At 53.5% G+C, this 17672-nt stretch overlaps 1 protein-coding gene across 5 annotated transcripts in view; it reads left to right on the top strand.

The window, feature by feature from the left end:
- The window catches only part of CHST3 (carbohydrate sulfotransferase 3), a 38666-nt gene extending 33045 nt beyond the window's left edge, over window positions 1–5621 (top strand). For 4 of the 5 annotated variants that reach the window (XM_036265870.1, XM_036265871.1, XM_036265868.1 and 1 more), the window contains 2 exons: window positions 2580–2801; window positions 4008–5621. In XM_036265870.1, the coding sequence (XP_036121763.1) occupies window positions 2665–2801; window positions 4008–5304 (1434 nt within the window). In that variant the 5' untranslated portion in view covers window positions 2580–2664 and the 3' untranslated portion in view covers window positions 5305–5621. Of the gene's footprint in view, window positions 1–521; window positions 796–2579; window positions 2802–4007 lie in introns of those variants that run through there. The other variant, XM_036265867.1, reaches the window with a different exon arrangement.
- Window positions 5622–17672: the final 12051 nt, after the last annotated feature.

Genomic DNA, 17672 nt, shown 5'->3' on the forward strand with positions numbered 1-17672 from the left:
GCCCAGGCAACTCTGAGCTAAGAGCTAGAAAGTCAGGATTTCAACGCCTGTGCTTTGCAGACTCGGTGTTGGGCCTCACCCTCTCAGTAGGACAGGCAGCCTCAACCCCCATGGCTAAACAGGGTGCATGGGAATGTGGTCCTGCCAGTTATTCTGCAAAGTCATGCCGACAGCCTGCCAGGCACCAAGCCAGGCACAGCTTGGACAGGTTCCTTCACTCACCACTGATTTGCTGGGCAGCTGGTGTGTGTGGGTGCCATGCTAGATGCTAGTCCTGACTTCGGGGAGCTTGCAGTCTGGGAGAGACAGACAGGCCCTGGCCGGTTTGGCTCAGCAGTAGAGCATCAGCCCTCAGACCTATGAGTCTCGGGTTCAATTCCAGCCAAGAGCACGTACCTCAGTTGTGGTTCAACCCCGGCCCTGGTTGGGGTCAGGCAGGAGGCATCAGTCGATGTGTCCCTCTCATGTCAACGTTTCTCTCTCTCTCCTTCTCTCTCCCTCCCACTCTATCTGAAGATAAATGGCAAAAGGTCCTTGGGTGAGGATTTTTTTATAAAAAGAAAGACTGACCATCAGCTGGAAAGCCCCACTGTATGTGCCCCAGGGGGTCGCCGGGGAGCATGAAGAGGCTTGAATGACCTGGATCTGGCAGGGGTGACCAGGCCACTGCTGGAGGAACCGTGGGCCAGTTACTCAACCTTTCTCAATCTCCGTTTCGTCATCTGTAATATGACTTTGTGGAGATTTGATGTGAAAATGCAAACCAAGTGCTTAGCGTGCACCTGGCACAGAGTGGTAAGCGTTCAGTAAACTTCAGCTCCCAGAGCAGTCCACTTAGCCCTCCCAACCAGAGTGTAAGGCCCATGAGGACGTGGACTGGTCTGCCTATTCACTGCTGTACCCCCAGAGCCTAGCCCAGAGGTTGGCAATAACACGTGCTCAGGAAATATTTAACGCACGCAAGGGAAGAGGCGCAGAGGAAATCGGAAGAGGCGGGAGCTCTCCTTGCAGTCTTCTCCCCGGGGCCCCTTTACCACCACACTCCGAGGGCACCCTTCATGCCCTATTAGGGAGAGCTGCCTGCTGCCCCCCCACCACTCTGCCCTGCACAGGGGGCTCCAGGCAGCCCAGGGTGCACCACTCGCATGCAGAACCCCCGCCTCCCTGCTTTCCCCTAAGGACAGAGTTTCTGGCTGTCCCTGGGCTACTTCCATTGTGTGACTACGGTGCAGCCTGTCCTCCACAAAGGGGTGATCAGCGCTGAACAAGTCATCACAAGGAGGGTTGTTTTATGACAGAGTCTCTGGTACTACTGGGAGTCTTTGTATAGTGGTGGGCCAGGGGGCCCTAACCTGTCCCGTGGAAGGCTGCCCCAGGAAGCCGAGACCTGCGAGCCAAGGCCATGAGAAGGATTCTGTTAGAATTCGTGTACTGTCCTGGCCGGTTTGGCTCAGCGGTTAGAGCGTCGGCCTGCGGTCCTGAGAGACCCGGGTTCGGTTCCCGCTAAGGGCGTGTACCTCGGTTGCAGTTTGTCCCCGGCCCTGGTCGGTCGTGCGGGTGGCAGCCACTCGATGTGTCCCTTTCACATCGATGTTTCTCTCTCTCTCTCTGTTCCTCTCTCTCCCTCCCACTCTATCTGAACAAAAAATGGAAAAATGTCCTCGGGTGAGGATTAAAAAAAAAAAAAAAAAGAATTCGTGTACTGTGGTTAATTTTTTTAAATGAACACATTATAAAATTTCTAACAGTGCACAGTATTAAACAGCAAACGTAAGGCTCACCCCACCCTTCTCTCCTGATCTCCCCATACGAGACCTTGTGTATCCCCATAGTCACAGTCTATCTGTATTCAGCATCTATATTTTTCTCTCACTGAAAAAAAAATTGTTTTCAAATGGGATGATGCTACATCAGAGGTTCTCAGCCTGGGATGATCTTGCACCTCCCCTGCCCATGGGATATTTGACAATGTCTGGAGACATCTTTGATTGCCACAGTGGAGCAGAGAGGGTACTACTGGCATCTAATGAGTAGACGCCAAGGATGCTGTTAAACATCCTACAATACACAAGAGAGCTCCCACAATAGAGAATTATCTGGTCCAAAATATCAATAGTGCTGAGGTTAAGAAACCCCGTTCTATATAAACGCATTGTGTCTGTGCTTGCTATATACATAAAATTACAATAGAATGATGATAGATGATAGATAGATAGATAGATAGATAATTATTCACATCAGCATTTGTAGATTCTCCCCCATCATTTTTATTTAACAGTCTGCAGTCCTTTGCTATTGCAAACATTTATACTACAAGGAGCATTCTTTTCCATATACTTGCCTTTGAGTCATGTTTGAGGTCAAAAGATAAATTGATGGAGGTGGCATGGATGAATCGGAGGGTTCATTAGCATTTTAAATGACCTGATTTCAAATCGTTTTGGGGCAGAGTCCATTAGGAGAGTGCTTCTGGGGTTCTAGCTGCTAAGCAGAACCAGGGTCCTCAAAAGTCTGATGGAGAAGCTCCTCTTCATTCTCATCTACAGACAAGGGTGTCCTGACGGCCTGTCTCTCCACAGGATGAGGGTGTCCCCCACCTGAAGACAACGAGCCAGGTCCTGAGTGATGCCCCGGAGCTGAGTGCCCACGGCCCCAGCCTTCCCCATGGAGAAAGGATTTGCTTTGCCCCAGGATTGCCGGGACTTTCTGCACAGTCTGAGGATGAGGAGCAAATATGCCCTTTTCCTGGCTTTTGTGGTGGTGCTTTTCTTTATTGAAAAGGAAAATAAAATCATATCGAGGTGAGGGATGCAAGCACAGGTCTTCCTGATCAAGGGGGTGGGGGAGAGATAGCTGGCGGGCATTCTGGACCTGCAAAGGCAATCCTTCAACCAGTGATCATCAGAGCCCTCCTGTGCCCAGGCAGTGGGTCATGCACAAGTCTTCAGTGGTGAAATTTGGGCTCTGGACACGGGCACTTGGAATCCTAATTCTGGCCCTTTCTAGCTGTGACAGGTTAGACACATTACTTTACTTTTCTGTCTTAAGTTCCTCTTCTCTGAAACATGGCTAATGGTGGGGCCAGCCTCACTCTAAAGATTAAATGAGAAAGTGTAAAACCCTTTAGTTCAGTGCCTGGCACATAGTTGGTGTCTAGTACTTGCTGGCTGAAGTTTATTATTATCAATTAATTTCCTGGCCTAGGATGATGCCTCAAATTAACAGCACATCTCCTATACCAATCCAAAGTCATAGATGGGGGTGAGCCCATGGAAAGAGCCCTGCTACAGACACCCTGGGGAGCAGGGACGCCATGTGCAGCTGCCCAGGTTGTGGATCGCCCAAGTGGGGGCGGGGCACTCACGTAGGCTACAGTGGGAATGCTGCCCCTAGAGTTCTCCGTGTATGGCCGCATGCAGTGGCCCTGCTAGTGGACCTGCTAGACATAGAAAGATGTCTTTAGACCTGTCTCCCGGGCACAACCCCTGTAGGAAAGCGTCAGACGAGATGAGTAGGAACTGGACTGAGTCAGTGCCCCGCCTGTGTTCCTCAGCATGGACTGTTCAGTTCTGCCTGCAGGCCCCTGCTGCAAGCCCCTGCACTCTCCCCTAGACCTCCTCTCCCCCTGCACACCGCTAAGGCACACCTACTGGGGAGAAAATGCCTCTGAGTGCAGCCCTCAGCCAAGGCCAGCAGGGAGCTTCACCCTTGGGGAGAGTCCTGAGCTGTGTTCTACACTGTCTCCCAGGGTCCCCCAGTCAGAGGGATTTTCCCACAGGGGCAGACGGCTCGTCCTTCATGGACTTCTTTCCTCCTCGCTTCACTTCCCTACCCTCTACAGTCCCACCTGTAACTGTCCCAAATCATCTACTTACCCTCGCATCCATGGGCAAAGTCAGCTTCTGGGGACACCCTGCTAAAATGTTTTGGGGAACCCGCCTGGAAGGCTGCGAAGGGCATAGAGTCCCCAGTCAGTTACTGATCCTGGTCTCCCTTTGTCCTCACAGGGTGTCCGACAAGCTGAAGCAGATCCCCCAGTCCCTGGCAGATGCCAACAGCACTGACCCAGCCTTGGTCTTGGCCGAGAATGCATCCCTCTTGTCCCTGAGTGAGCTTGATTCAGACTTCACGCAGCTGCAGAGCCGCCTGCGAAACGTCAGCCTGCAGCTGGGCTTGCAGCCAGCAGAGGAGGCCGAGGGGGAGGAGGCCGCGGGGGAGGGGGCGGGGGCGCAGCGTCCAGGCCCCGCGGAGGCCGGCCCCCGGCGCCACGTGCTGCTCATGGCCACCACCCGCACAGGCTCCTCTTTCGTGGGCGAGTTCTTCAACCAGCAGGGCAATATCTTCTACCTCTTTGAGCCGCTGTGGCACATCGAGCGCACGGTGACCTTCCCGCCGGGAGGCGCCAACGCGGCGGGCTCGGCCCTGGTCTACCGCGACGTGCTCAAGCAGCTCTTCCTGTGCGACCTGTACGTGCTGGAGCATTTCATCAGCCCCCTGCCCGAGGACCACCTGACCCCGTTCATGTTCCGCCGCGGCTCCAGCCGCTCGCTCTGCGAGGACCCGGTGTGCACGCCCTTCGTCAAGAAGGTCTTCGAGAAGTACCACTGCAAGAACCGCCGCTGCGGCCCCCTCAACGTGACGCTGGCCGCCGAGGCCTGCCGCCGCAAGGAGCACATGGCCCTCAAGGCCGTCCGCATCCGGCAGCTGGAGTTCCTGCAGCCGCTGGCCGAGGACCCCCGGCTGGACCTGCGCGTCATCCAGCTGGTGCGCGACCCCCGCGCCGTGCTGGCCTCGCGCATGGTGGCCTTCGCCGGCAAGTACGAGACCTGGAACAAGTGGCTGGCGGAGGGACAGGACCCGCTGCGAGCCGAGGAGGTGCAGCGGCTGAGGGGCAACTGCGAGAGCATCCGCCTGTCGGCGGAGCTGGGCCTGCGGCAGCCAGCCTGGCTGCGGGGCCGCTACATGCTGGTGCGCTACGAGGACGTGGCCCGCAGGCCCCTGCACAAGGCGCGGGAGATGTACCGCTTTGCGGGCATCCCCCTGACCCCGCAGGTGGAGGACTGGATCCAGAAGAACACCCAGGCGCCCCGGGACAGCAGCGGCATCTACTCCACGCAGAAGAACTCCTCGGAGCAGTTCGAGAAGTGGCGCTTCAGCATGCCCTTCAAGCTGGCGCAGGTGGTGCAGGACGCCTGCGGCCCCGCCATGCAACTCTTTGGCTACAAATTGGCGCAGGATGCCGCCTCCCTCACCAACCGCTCAGTCAGCCTGCTGGAGGAGCGGGGCATCTTCTGGGTCACGTAGGGGGCCTGGGGCCATGTGCACCCCTCGTGAAAGCCCCGCCCTGCCTTCCTCACACCCAAGCCAGCTGTGAGCCAGTGGCGCTCGCAGAGGATGGCGGGAAGCCGGGCAGTGAGCAGGCTGCCCCTCTGCTGTAGAAGTAGCCCCCAGCCAGCTAGCTTCCCCACCGCAGCGGTGGGCTGGGGTTTGTGGCTGAGAACAGAACAGCGTCCTGCCCCTTGTGGGCCATCAAACCCAGACCTAAGGGCAGGTCCGGCAGGCCCCGGCCTAATGACAGCCTTTCTCTCTCTCTCTCTCTCTCTCTCTCTCTCTCTCTCTCTCTCTCTCTCTGAAACATACATGAAGTACATATAAATGCCTATAGACCCTGTGGGCCAGAGTCCAAATATTTAACACCCAAAGGGGCTGTGGGCACTGACCACAGTCTGGATTTCTACACAATCCAGTGTGGATTCTGGGGGAGTCCCCAGGGAGGGACTGGGCCTATCTTGGGTGTCAGAGGATGGCAGTTGAGGCTTACAATTTAATGTTTTCATAAATGGGATAGCTATGCTGGTTACTGATGGAATCAGCTCTGTGAACAGCTACAAAACACACGCACGTGTAAAGACAAATACCCACCCGCACACCACACACACTGGAAAATATAAGAACACAACTCCACATACACGCATACATAAGCGACAAGCTTTCCCATTGCTCTATGCCCACAGGCTCTATGGGCTTCATCTGTATCACACACCTAAGGAGGAGCCTTTAATTATTTGGGGGCAGGGGAAGGAAACATGTCATGGACCGTGGCCTTGCTTCCCAACCACCTTTGGGATGAACAGTGGACACAGAACTGCCCAGCCCTCGGCCCCGGCCTACCGTGGAGCCTCGGGCCACCTCCTTTGCCCCGTCCCATCCTCGCTGCTGGCAGGCAGGATGTTTGGAAATGGCGCGGTTGACCCTCACGTGACTGCAGCCCAAAGTCCCCATCCCTCCCAGCTTGACTGGTGTCCTGGAGCCTGTCCATATTGAAGACTGCCTCAGGCCTGACTGGCAGAAGAGTAGGCACTGGAAGCAAAAGGCAACTCATGGCCCTGGCCCGTTTGGCTCAGCGGTTAGAGCATCAGCCTGCGGTCCACAGAGACCCGGGTTCAGTTCCCGCTAAGGGCATGTACCTTGGCTGCAGTTTGTCCCCGGCCCTGGTTGGGTCGTGTGGGTGGCGGCCACTCGATGTGTCCCTTTCACATCGATATTTCTCTCTCTTCCTCTCTCTCCTTCCCGCTCTATCTGAGTAAAAAATGGAAAAATGTCCTCGGGTGAGGATAAAAAAAAAAAAAAAAAAGGCAACTCATGGGTCCTGCCCCTTGCGGCCAGGCCTGTGTGGTACAGGGCCCCAGTGACAGTTCATAGTGCTCGTGGGGAGAAGTCACATTGGGAGAGCCCCTCCCCTGAGGAGACATGGGACAGAGGCCAGCCTCCTAGTTGGTTGCCATGGTTACATGGTTGGGGTCTGGAATTCCTCCTTTAGGGCTCTGGGAAGAGGATTGCTTAACTGGGGATGGACTGGGTATTTGTTTTCTGGGTTTTTTGTGGGGATTTTTAAAGGGTATTTATGGTTTGGTGTCTTGTTTTGCGGCTGTGTTTTTGTTTTTGTTTCTGCAGAAGTGCCTCTGGGAAGCAGTCTGTGCTTGAGGGGCCTGGGCGGGCCAGTGGGAAGCACTCTGGCTCCTGCTGGAGGGAGAGGAGGAGGAGGAGGAAGAGCCTCCCCCCAGGATTAGAGTTTAGGTGTCCCTAGTGCCCCATGGCCTTTTCTATTTCAACATATGTGAGGTGAATCTCAGAAACCACCAGCATTTTTCTTATTTTTATTTTTTGGGTTAATCCTCACCCAAGGATACTTTTCCATTGATTTTTAGATAGAGTAGAAGAGAGAGAGGGAGGGAGGTGTAAAGAGAGAGGGAGAGAAACGTCGATGTGAGAGAAACACATTAATTGGTTGCCTCCCATGCAACCCCAACCAGGGCCAGGGATTAAATCTGAAACCCAGGTACATGCCCTTGACCAAGAATCAAACCTGCTGCCCTTTGTTCCTTGGGCCGACCCTCTAACCGCTGAGCCAAACCAGACAGGGCCCACCAGCAATTTTTGCTGCATGTCCAGCAGCAGCATAAATTAGCAGCCCTCAACTCCACCCTGAGAAGAGGCCAGATTTAAACACATCTCCCAGGCCCAATCACACTTCCAGGAGGTCAGGGCCTATGACCGAGCAGCAGATGTCCCCAAAGTGGAAGCCTTTCCCTATTTCTATCCCAACCTGGGGAGCAAAACTCAGCACCATCTCCGAACTTGCAGGAAGCTGTAACCGTTCCGTAAGGGCTGTGTCTGATTTCCTGGACAACCTCTCTGTCAGATCTGTCCCATTGTCAAACCCAGAGGGCTGCGTAATATGGACATGAGGGAAATACAGGAGCTGAGTCCAGCCGGTGTTGCTGTGGGGAAGGAAGGGGTGTGTTCTGGCTAGAAGCTGCCTTTAGAAAAGGTGAAGATGGTAGCCATCTTATGGGGTCCCTAATAACCACCGTATCTGAGCTACTGAGCATGCATCAGCGTGGACTTCAGCCGTTCAAGGAGGTCTCCGCTCTAGGTTTTCCAGTCCAAGAATAAGTTGTGCAGGGAGCTGGCTCTAACTTGGGGTCCAAAGGGACTCCAACTTAGAAAACTTGACCCTGGGACAGAGTGGCGCCAGGATTTTTCTGGCAGGCCCAGAAGTCCTGTCCTGCTCCCTGCGCTGTCCCCTACCTGGGGCCGCTGGGGCAGGCTCCTCTTTCGAGGGTTCTTCCCGGGCCCTCCTAGTGTGGACAGCAGACTTCTTCCTTCTTTTTTATGTCCTGAGCTCTGAGGACTGTACCAAGAGTGGACCTTTGGGACTTCTCAGGACATCAAGAATTTGTACACTGCAAGTTGACTTAATTTATTTATTATGTGAAAAAGAGACAGAAAGTACCTTCTTATGTGCAGGGACTCAAAGCTGTACCCAAATTAAGAAAGACAAACTACTAATAATAGCAACTATTCATTCATCCACACACAAGGACACTCCAAGACTATTCGGAATGCAAGAGGCGACTAAACCAGGGCTGCAGGAGCTATGACGGACCCACACCTTTGTTAAGGAGATTCTTTGGTTTACTCTTGTTGCTTTGAAGATGCAGCGATAAGGCCCTCTGCTGCATGACCTTTGCCCAGGTGTCTGAAACAGGACACAAGCGAGTGTTCCCCAGGCTCTGGGAACGGGGGGGTTGGGGAAGGACAGGGTGGAAGTGATTGCTGCCTTTACACTCCGTGGGACCTGGTTGGAGTCATGCCTTCGGGGTTCTCGGCATGGGACTTTGTCGGGGAAGGTGGTCCAGCCGGAGGCCAGTGCCTTCCTGTCCTGGCTCCTCCGTTCCTGCTGATCCACCAGGAGCCTCCGCTGCACAGCAACCCACCCCGCCCCCGACACCTTTAGACAGAGGGAGCAGTGAGGCGTTACTCGCAGCTACCAGCTTCCCCAGAACAAGAGGCCCATTCAGCAGTGAGCAGTTACTCATTTTTTTCTTCTTGAAGAAGATCTTTAGCCTGGCCTATATAAATAGTTCCGAACATTCCAGGCCTTGGTGAGACAGGGCAGTGCCTAACACCCGCAAGCCGCCACCACCACTGCCCGTTCCTGGCTTCTCCTCTGGACCTTGTCTGTAAACCCTGGAGTGGATGAGGGCAGGATCCCTGCTCCCGTGGACGGCAGCTCTGTCACCCCCCTGCCATTATCACCAAGTCATTGCTAAGATGGAGAGACAGGACTACATTCTAGCCTTTGTCCCTTTATGTGATGCACACACTTGAAAAGAAATAACTGAATGAACAGAAACAAGTATTTAATGAGGAGTCAGCTCCCTATCTGCCAGCACCCTCAGCCAGGCTGGTCAATGGGGCAGCTGCTGACCAAACCTCCAAGAGCAGAAGACACCCACTCAGCCATTACTCTAGATCTTTCCCTGCCACCTCTGCCATCTGTCCAGTGATGGAACAAGTTTCAGAAGCAGGTCGGGGGATCCCAGACGCAGAAGATGGATGCTTGGCCTAGACAGCAGACAGGACATGTAAGCATCGGGTGGTTCTGACCCTGACGGTCTCTTCCAGCCCTGGGCGGTCCTCTCCCACACTAGCGTCTGTTTTAACTGACTGTAGGGCCTGTCCCCTGATAGGCCCTGGATGATGAAGAACAGGAGCAGAAGGTCCCCAAGGCAGTCCCCTCCCACTCCACTCCCCAAAGGCTGAAAGAAAAGCAGGTCTCAGAGGATGGATCCCTGAGTCAGGAGAGCTAGCGGGGAGGGTGGGGAACAGGTGCAGCAAAGGCCGGCTGGGGCTTGTCGGTCTGTACAAAGGAGCATCTACTGCAATCCAGGGGCCTCAGGCCGAGTTTGCTGGTGAAGATTTCTAGGACAGGTCCAGCTGGACAGGAGAGAGAAGGCCCAGGGCTTCCTGACCGTGGCCACATCGCCTCTCAACTGCTCTGGTTTCAGGAACAATCGAAGCTGCTCTTTACCTCAAAGGATGAAGCAGAACTGGCAACTTCAGATGTCTTAAGAGCTTCAAGATCTTTTGATCTTGTGACCTTTGTCATTCCATGACTGTGCCCTGGGAGGCTAATCTGTCGCGTGTTTCCAAGGATATAGACAGTGCCATCTGCATGAGCCAAGCTCATGTAGATCAGGTATTTTATTGGGGAAATAAAATGACCCATGTACCCTGCTTCCTGTAACACTGGGCTTGACCTGGGCACCCCCCGAAGTCTCCATCTCATCTGTAAGTTCTAGGCCAAGGCTGCATGTCTCCCCCATTCCCTCCTGCATCCTGCAAACCCTCTGTTTTGTTGCCAACTCCTCTCCCTGTGTCGCGTTTCATGGCCACATGGTACAGGACACTCCCTTCATGGCCATGTGTGGCCATGGTATGTACATATGTGTCCATACACGTGTGTGTAACATGCAGCTCATTCTGCTTGGCAACATTGCTCCCAGCCCCCGCGCCATCAGTGTCCCGGATGTCCTCGCTGTGCCTACCATCTGCAGTCTCCTGGAAACGCAGGAGCTACCCTTCAGAGAGCTGGCAGCCACACCGGTCAGGGTCTGCTTTGTGGAACAGAATGTGAACCCATCACTCGATGGCTTACTTGATTTATTTAATTAAAAAGGAAATCATGCAATGAGCAAAATCACAAGTGTCTCTGCCTTTCTTTTGCATTTGTTCCTAGCCGCAATGATAAAAATTAACAGGAAAAACATTACCAGCTGTAGGAATGGGGTGACTTCTAGCATGAAGCAGGGCAGAGGAAACCCCTGCCCAGTCCTGAGGAGTGAACAGCACAAGGGAAGCATGGCTACGTGCAGGGGGCATGATGAATGCTGTGTCACCAGGCCGGCAGAGCTGGTGGTGACTGCTTGGGGCTGGCTGCAAGAATGAGGTCAGAGATAGATACCCAGGCATCATGGGGCAGGGACAGGCGCATTGGCTAGAGGTCAGGGGACTTGGGACAAGGCCCAGCTTTGCCACTATCTGGCCCTGTGACCTTGGACAAGTAAATTTCCTTATCTGCGCCTGTTTTCTTTAGAATGAAGGGTTTAATCACTGGTTGGCAACCTTTGTTCCAAAAAGCCCTTTAGAGATTCCACGGTCAGCCCTCTCACCCTGAACAACTGCATTGATTGGCTAGCACCTGAGATTTTCATTTGACCTTCAACAAAATCTCCAAAACTCTATGATGAGGAGATTTCTGAGGATCTTTTCCACTAAAAAATGTAATGGAATCCTTTCAAATTGCAATTACATTGCTCTAGCAGTCATAACAATTTTAGTATGAATTAGATTTCCACCCTTTTGTCTCCTCACAGCCACCTAGAGGGAATGGGCATTTTCCTAGAAAGAAGGTTCATTCTGGAACACAGGAAGGCAGAGCCGGCGGACCTTTGTGGGTTTGGGGGGCATGGGCAAACAGAACAGCAGCAACCCTGAAGAGACAGGGAGAAGCTGAGCCCTGGGGACAGTGGGGGGTGATGACAGGGTGAGGCATTATATAAGGGAATGGGACCCCTTCCCCAAAATGCAATCCTGAGTCTGGGCCATTTCACCCATGCCAGGCCTTGGAAACTCAGACGACTTTCCTCCCAACCCTTGAGCTACAGGAGTCAGTACAATGACATCCTGACCTGACTGGAGCCGCCCCAGCTGCCCCCAGCCAGGTGCCATTGCTGTCTCCGCTTTTCTGGGGACTGGGTATCTTTAGGTTCATTTCTGGCTGTGTTTCCTACCACAAATAGCCCCCTGGAGAAACAAATTGCCCTAATCATAGAGCAGAGTGGCCTGGACACCTCCCCACCCACTCACCCCCTCAGCCACCAGCCCAAACACCATCTTTCCCTCCCTCCCAGACCTGTTTGCTCCTGAATCTTCCTCCACTACATCCCAAGTTCCCCAGCCCTGGAGCTGAACACCCCACAGGTCCCATGGAAGTGACAGCAGGACCAGGGCGGGAAGCAGTGTGGTCACCAGCCGGGGCCTGGGACGTGTGCATTTGCTGCCGGAGCCCCGCCGGCAGACCCGGCACTGGCGCTCGCAGCAGAGAACCTCCAAGTGTGTTTGGAAGAACCGTGGTCCCCTAACCCTCTGAGGTAGCCATTAGCATAGTCAAGGCTCTGAGGAGCCCTGCTTTCCTTCGACCCAGCTTACCAGGGTTCACTCAGAATCACTTTGATGGGTGGAATTCTTTTATCGTAAAAACTTTTTTATTTTTCCTGGACAACATTTTCAATATTCGAATTGTACAGAACAGTTGGGAGCAGCCAGAAACCTGCCAGTATGAGCGTATAGCACTCGAAGCCAGGATACGCAGACACAGGTGGTGGGTGCAGAGGCTGGGGAGGAAAAGTCCAGGGTCCGGTTCCAGAGCCACATCCCACCTTCACGCCATTCTTTCTGAGCTGCAGGCCAGGAGCAAGCCTTGGCCCGTGGCGATTGCAGCAGACTTGGGGTCACTGTGGGTCAGAGTTCATGGCCCCAAGACATCCATGCTGCTGTCATAAAACCTGCTGGTCACCTAAAACCCTTGGTCCTTGGCTTCCTCAACCAACCCACACCTGCAGGGCCCCTGGGACATCACCCTCGGGGAGTGAGGACCCTGGGAACCCAGGCCAGGCATAAACACCACGGGACACTATTCATCTGAGAAACTGGAGCTTGGGGTACTTCTTGACGGAGCCACTTCTGAAACATCTCGACAAAGGTTACCAACAGTTAACAGGTTCTCTGGAGACATAACCCTCTGGTAGCTAGTAAACCCCTTGCTAAATGCTGTTCTGCACCTTCCTGGAAGGACAAGCAACTAGAAAAGGCTCCCAGGAAAGGCTCCCAGGAAAGTCAGAAAGAGAGAAAGGAGGGGAGGGAGGCAGGCAGGGAAAGTGACCAGGAGTGGACGTTCTCATGACATGCAAGGGAGGAAGACAGCCAATTTGCTGAAATCCCCGACAGCCACAGCCGCGCTGTCCGAGAAGGTAGGGGATGTGCTGGGTGAGCAGGCCAGGCACACACAGCCCTGCACACCAGGGATGCGCTCCTCCCCATGCGCGTGCAGCCCACACGGTGTCTGGTTTTGTTTTTAACAATCGGCATTAGAGGCCAACACTTAAAAACTAAGGGTTTTTATATAAAATCCAGATTTCTGCTTCCTCTTGAAAATCGGGTGTCTCGGTTTGAGTTACACCAGAAGCTGATGCTGAGACAGGGTTTGAGAGCAAACGGTTTATTTGAGAGCTGCGGACAGCCTGGCAGGGGAGAAGGGGGGGAGGACAGCCAGCAAAGCAGCTGCCACCCAGCAGTTGGAGCAGAATCCCTCCATCATGGTATCAAGCCCTCGCCTTGGAATTACTGAGGGGCGAGGCACGGGAGCCCAAGGCACGTCCCCACTGGTCCTCATCAGTCTCTGGCTGAAGGTTGCTCTCAGGAGTATTGATTCCTCAGTACTGCCCCCTCAGCACTCAGAACAGCATTCCAAATTCTGGAGAAAGTGTTCAGCCCCAAGATGAAGGTGCAGGCAGTTGGAAGCTTCCAGAGCACAGTGTAGGTTTCCAGGGTAAGGTGTGAGGGGTGGGGAGGGGTCTGACAGCACCTGGTCCCTGGGAACAGGAGGTGATAGTTACATGGGACGCTCCTGCCCACAGACCAGTGGGCTACGGCTGGGAGAAGGGGGCCACCACGTCCTCTCTGGACTCTCCAAGACTGAGGCAGCATTAGCACAGCACTTGGACTGAAGTTTTACCTCCAAGAGACATCTTCTCCCTGAATCCATGTCTGTCCAAAGTGGGAAAGCAACAGGCCACGAGGGCCGCAGCCACGACTCCATTCATTGCAATAGCACCCAGGCTCCGTAAGCCCTTGAGTTTTCAAGCCCCTTCTCTCCACTCCCCTGCTCAACCACCCCATTGCTGTCTCTGGCTGCACCCACGTTTCCCTCCTGCTCACCCCTCCCCCGGAGCAGCTGCTGAACAGCAGTGAGGAAGGGGACGGGGACCTTGTCCACCTGGAGGCTGGACTGCAGGTGTGCATCCGGTCCTCGCCAGAGCTGCCCTCCCTGGAACGTTCTCAGCTTCCTCCTGCTCTGGCGCACGTGGTGGGGGTGCTCGCTGTGGGGCACACGGTCTGGTGGGGGTGCTCGCTGTGGGGCACATGGTCGCTCCGACATTCTCTTGATCAATGTCGCAATCTCCAGCGCCTGAGTCCAAATGCTAACCTGTTCTTGCCCACCCAGAAAAGCTCAACAGAGTGACCGAGGAGACATCGTGAGCAAGGGCCTGGAGGATGAAAGGGACTTGGAAGGTTTGGGGACCAAGAAACGGTTTGCTGTGTGAGATGGAGAGACAAGGGTCTGGAGAGGAGAGCTAGGGCCTGAGCATGCGGGAGCCGCTAAGTCACACTAAGGAGAGATTGGACTTGACCCCGAGAGCTCTAGGGACTGTTGATAGGCAGAGTGAAGCAGGATCACCTGGTCTGACCAATCACATCCCATCTGACAGATGAGGAGGGTGCGGCTCAGACGCTGGCGTGCCAGTGTTAGGATGTGAAGCCATATCCTTCACCCTTCCAGACCCTTTGTCGCATCTTTTGCCTCAAGTCCCCAACTTTGATCTGTTGAGACCCCTCAGGCCATGTGATGCCTTGGGGGCACAAGCCCAGCACAAGGCTTCCCTCTGGGGTCATCCGCGACCCCTCCCTTAACTGCCAGCTTTGCAGTCAGCGGGTCAGCTCTTCTCCAGGCTTCGCTAGCAGCACTGTCCTGGCCGCGTGGCCTTCACCAGTGACTCGGCCTCTCTGAGCCTTAGCTTGCTCGTGTGTAAACCGGGAATACCATCGAAGTGAAGGACGGGCACGTGTGCATGTGCCTGGTTCATGGTGAGACCTGAATAAGCAGTGGATGCTTTTACTTGAAGGCCTGTGTTCGCCTTCTCCTGGGAACCTCTCAGTTAATCAGTGACTCAACAAATACTCTGAGGCCTGAACAGAGGCCCAGTTAGAGCTTATAATAGACCCGGGCCAAGGAGAGCAAGTCACTCAGCATCTGGCCCAGGCAATCAGACTGCCCCTGGCAGGGTGAACCCTGAAAACCAGAGCTGGGCTTCCAGGGACAGCCCAGTGCCCACAGAGCCCCTACTCCCACTTTCCTTTGGGAAGTTTTCATTCATTCCACTTCTGTGTTGTAACATTCTTTCCTCTGACTTGATACTGATTTCTTTAACCAGTTTCCCTTCCAGGAAAAAAATGCCCTCTGACTTCTGTCTGTATGAGTGGAGAGACTGACACTTGAGAACCAAGAAGACAGGGATTTAAATCAATTCATTCAAAACATGGCCGGATGGGCGGTACTTCCCCTCCCCCCACCCCCACCCTGCCCTGGCCCAGGAGGGGTCTGGCTGGCCCAAAACAGAGAGGCTGTTCACACTTGGCCCGGAGCCCACCACTTCCTGACTCATGTCTCACTTGGCTGGGGAGCAGAGAACAGTTGGGAAAACATGTGTCAAGACTTGCCCACGTCAGGAAGGTCCAAGGGCCTTTACAGGGAAATGCTCCTGGCATCGCACTTCTAGCCGTCCTGGCTCCTCTCTCAGGTGAGCAGGCCTCAGCAAAAGCCTCCGTAGCCACACCATCTCTCACTGTGCTCCATGCAGGGCCCGTGTCAGGCCGAAGGAGCCAGCGACCGAATGACGATTAGGTTTAAGAAGCACTTGGGGTAAGCACTTTCATTCTTTATTGTGGTCAGATACGCATGACATCAAATGTACTTAGTGACATTGAATACCTTCATAATGTGCAACCACATCATCACAATCTAGTTCCAGAAAATGTACATAATCCCAAAAGGAAACCCCCACGTCTCTATGGACATACCTACTGTGAACATTTCACATAAACGGAAACACACACTACTTGTTCTTTTGTGTCTGGCTTCTTTCACTCAGCATAATGTTTTCAAGGTTCATCCATGTCGCAGCAAGTGTCAGTTTCATTCTTTTTTAAGTCCGAATAATATTCCATTCAGGAATATACCACATTTTGTTATCTATTCATCAGTTGATGGACACGGGCTTTTTTGTGGGGGTTTTTAAAATCCTCACCCGAGGACATTTTTCCATTTATCTTCAGACAGAGTGAGAGGGAGGGAGAGAAGGGGGGGGGGGGTGGAGAGAGAAACATTGATGTAAAAGAGACACATTGACTGGTTGCCTCCCACATGACCCCGACCAGGGCCAGGGACTGAACTGCAACCAAGGTACATGATGCCCTTGACTGGAATGGAACCTGCGACTCTTTGGTCCGCAGGCTGAGGCTCCAACCACTGAGCCAAACCAGCCAGGGCAAACACGGGTTGTTTTCATCTTTTGGCTGCACTTTTGTTTCATAAACATTTCTTGAGCACCTGCTATTGCCTAGGTACTGTGCTGAACACTTGCTCATTATCTTTTATTGAACCTTCAATACTGATCTCAACTGGCTAGAATGTATGTCCACATTTCACAGATAAAAGAACTGAGGCTCAGCATGGTTTAAGGAACTCGCCGAGATACGAAGTAGCAGAAACAGTTCAGTCCCACAAATGTTGGCCGTGCGGCTGTGGGACGCCAGACCCACGCCAGGCTGCAGGGCACAGAAGTGAGCAGCACAGCCCCTGCCTGCACAGTAACAGACATCCCATGGCAGACTCCAGACAGTTTCAGTATTATTACTTACTTTTATACTTACCAATAAAATACATTTATTAATGACAAGGTGGCTTAATTTGTAATCATCTGTACCAATAAATTCCCAATCAGGAAAAAATAAAACCCGCGGTCAGACCCCATGTCTGTTTCAGTCCCTCCCTGCATATTACTGAGGAAATTGTCCAGTTCGAAGTGGTTTGGGCCTCCCTGGTTCAGGTAACTCACCAGCTCCTCGGAGTGCAAAGTCAGTCCATCCATATCTGCAGCAACAGCTCCCAGAGGGGCTCATCAGTCTCCTCAAGAGGTCCAGGACCGCCACTGCAGGACCCTTTATCTCGGACATAGAAGCAAGGTGACCAGACGCCTGTCCTGCAGCCAGATCACTGACTTCCCACCATTGACAGGCAAGCCCTGTGGTCATGTGGCCAAAGGAGCAGGGGCCTGAGGACAGAAGCAGGAGATGGCTCACTGTAGGGCCATCTCATTTTAAGCAAGTGTATATTTGTATATTGTTTCTCACTCAAAGTACTTGTCTCACTATGGGCCCTGCACAAACTTCTGGTCATTAAACTCCCCGGCAGGACCCGGCAGAGTGGCTCAGGGTGGTGGGATGCGAATGGCCCACCCCTCTGCCTCTTATCCCGGAGGCTGCAGGAGGTTCAGTGCCTGCCCTGGGAGCTGATGGCACAGCCCTGGCAGGGCCACATGTGACCTCTTGGTAGGTAGACTGAAGTGGAATTTAAGTGAGATTGGACATTTTTTTCTTATATACACAGAGATGCTGCCATCTTTTCCAACGTTGGAATGTGTGTATCAGGAAGGATGACCGTGTGGAATCTGGAGCCAGCCTGCCTGTCCTCAGATCCTGGCCCCGCCCACTTCCTGGCTGTGTGGCCTTGAACAAAGTGCTTCACCTGTCCGCACCAGTTTCCTCATCGCTAAAATGGTGACACAAAGAAACGGTTTCGATCTCATGGAGTTGTTGTAAGGATTAAGTAAACTAAGATGTGTGAGGGGCGCCCTGTCTGGTTTGGCTCAGTGGTTAGAGTGTAAGCCTGAGCACCAATGAGTCACAGGTTTGATTCTGGTCAAGGG

The sequence above is a fragment of the Molossus molossus genome, unplaced genomic scaffold (genome assembly GCF_014108415.1).
Source record: "Molossus molossus isolate mMolMol1 unplaced genomic scaffold, mMolMol1.p scaffold_m16_p_17, whole genome shotgun sequence".
Taxonomy (NCBI): Eukaryota; Metazoa; Chordata; class Mammalia; order Chiroptera; family Molossidae; genus Molossus; species Molossus molossus.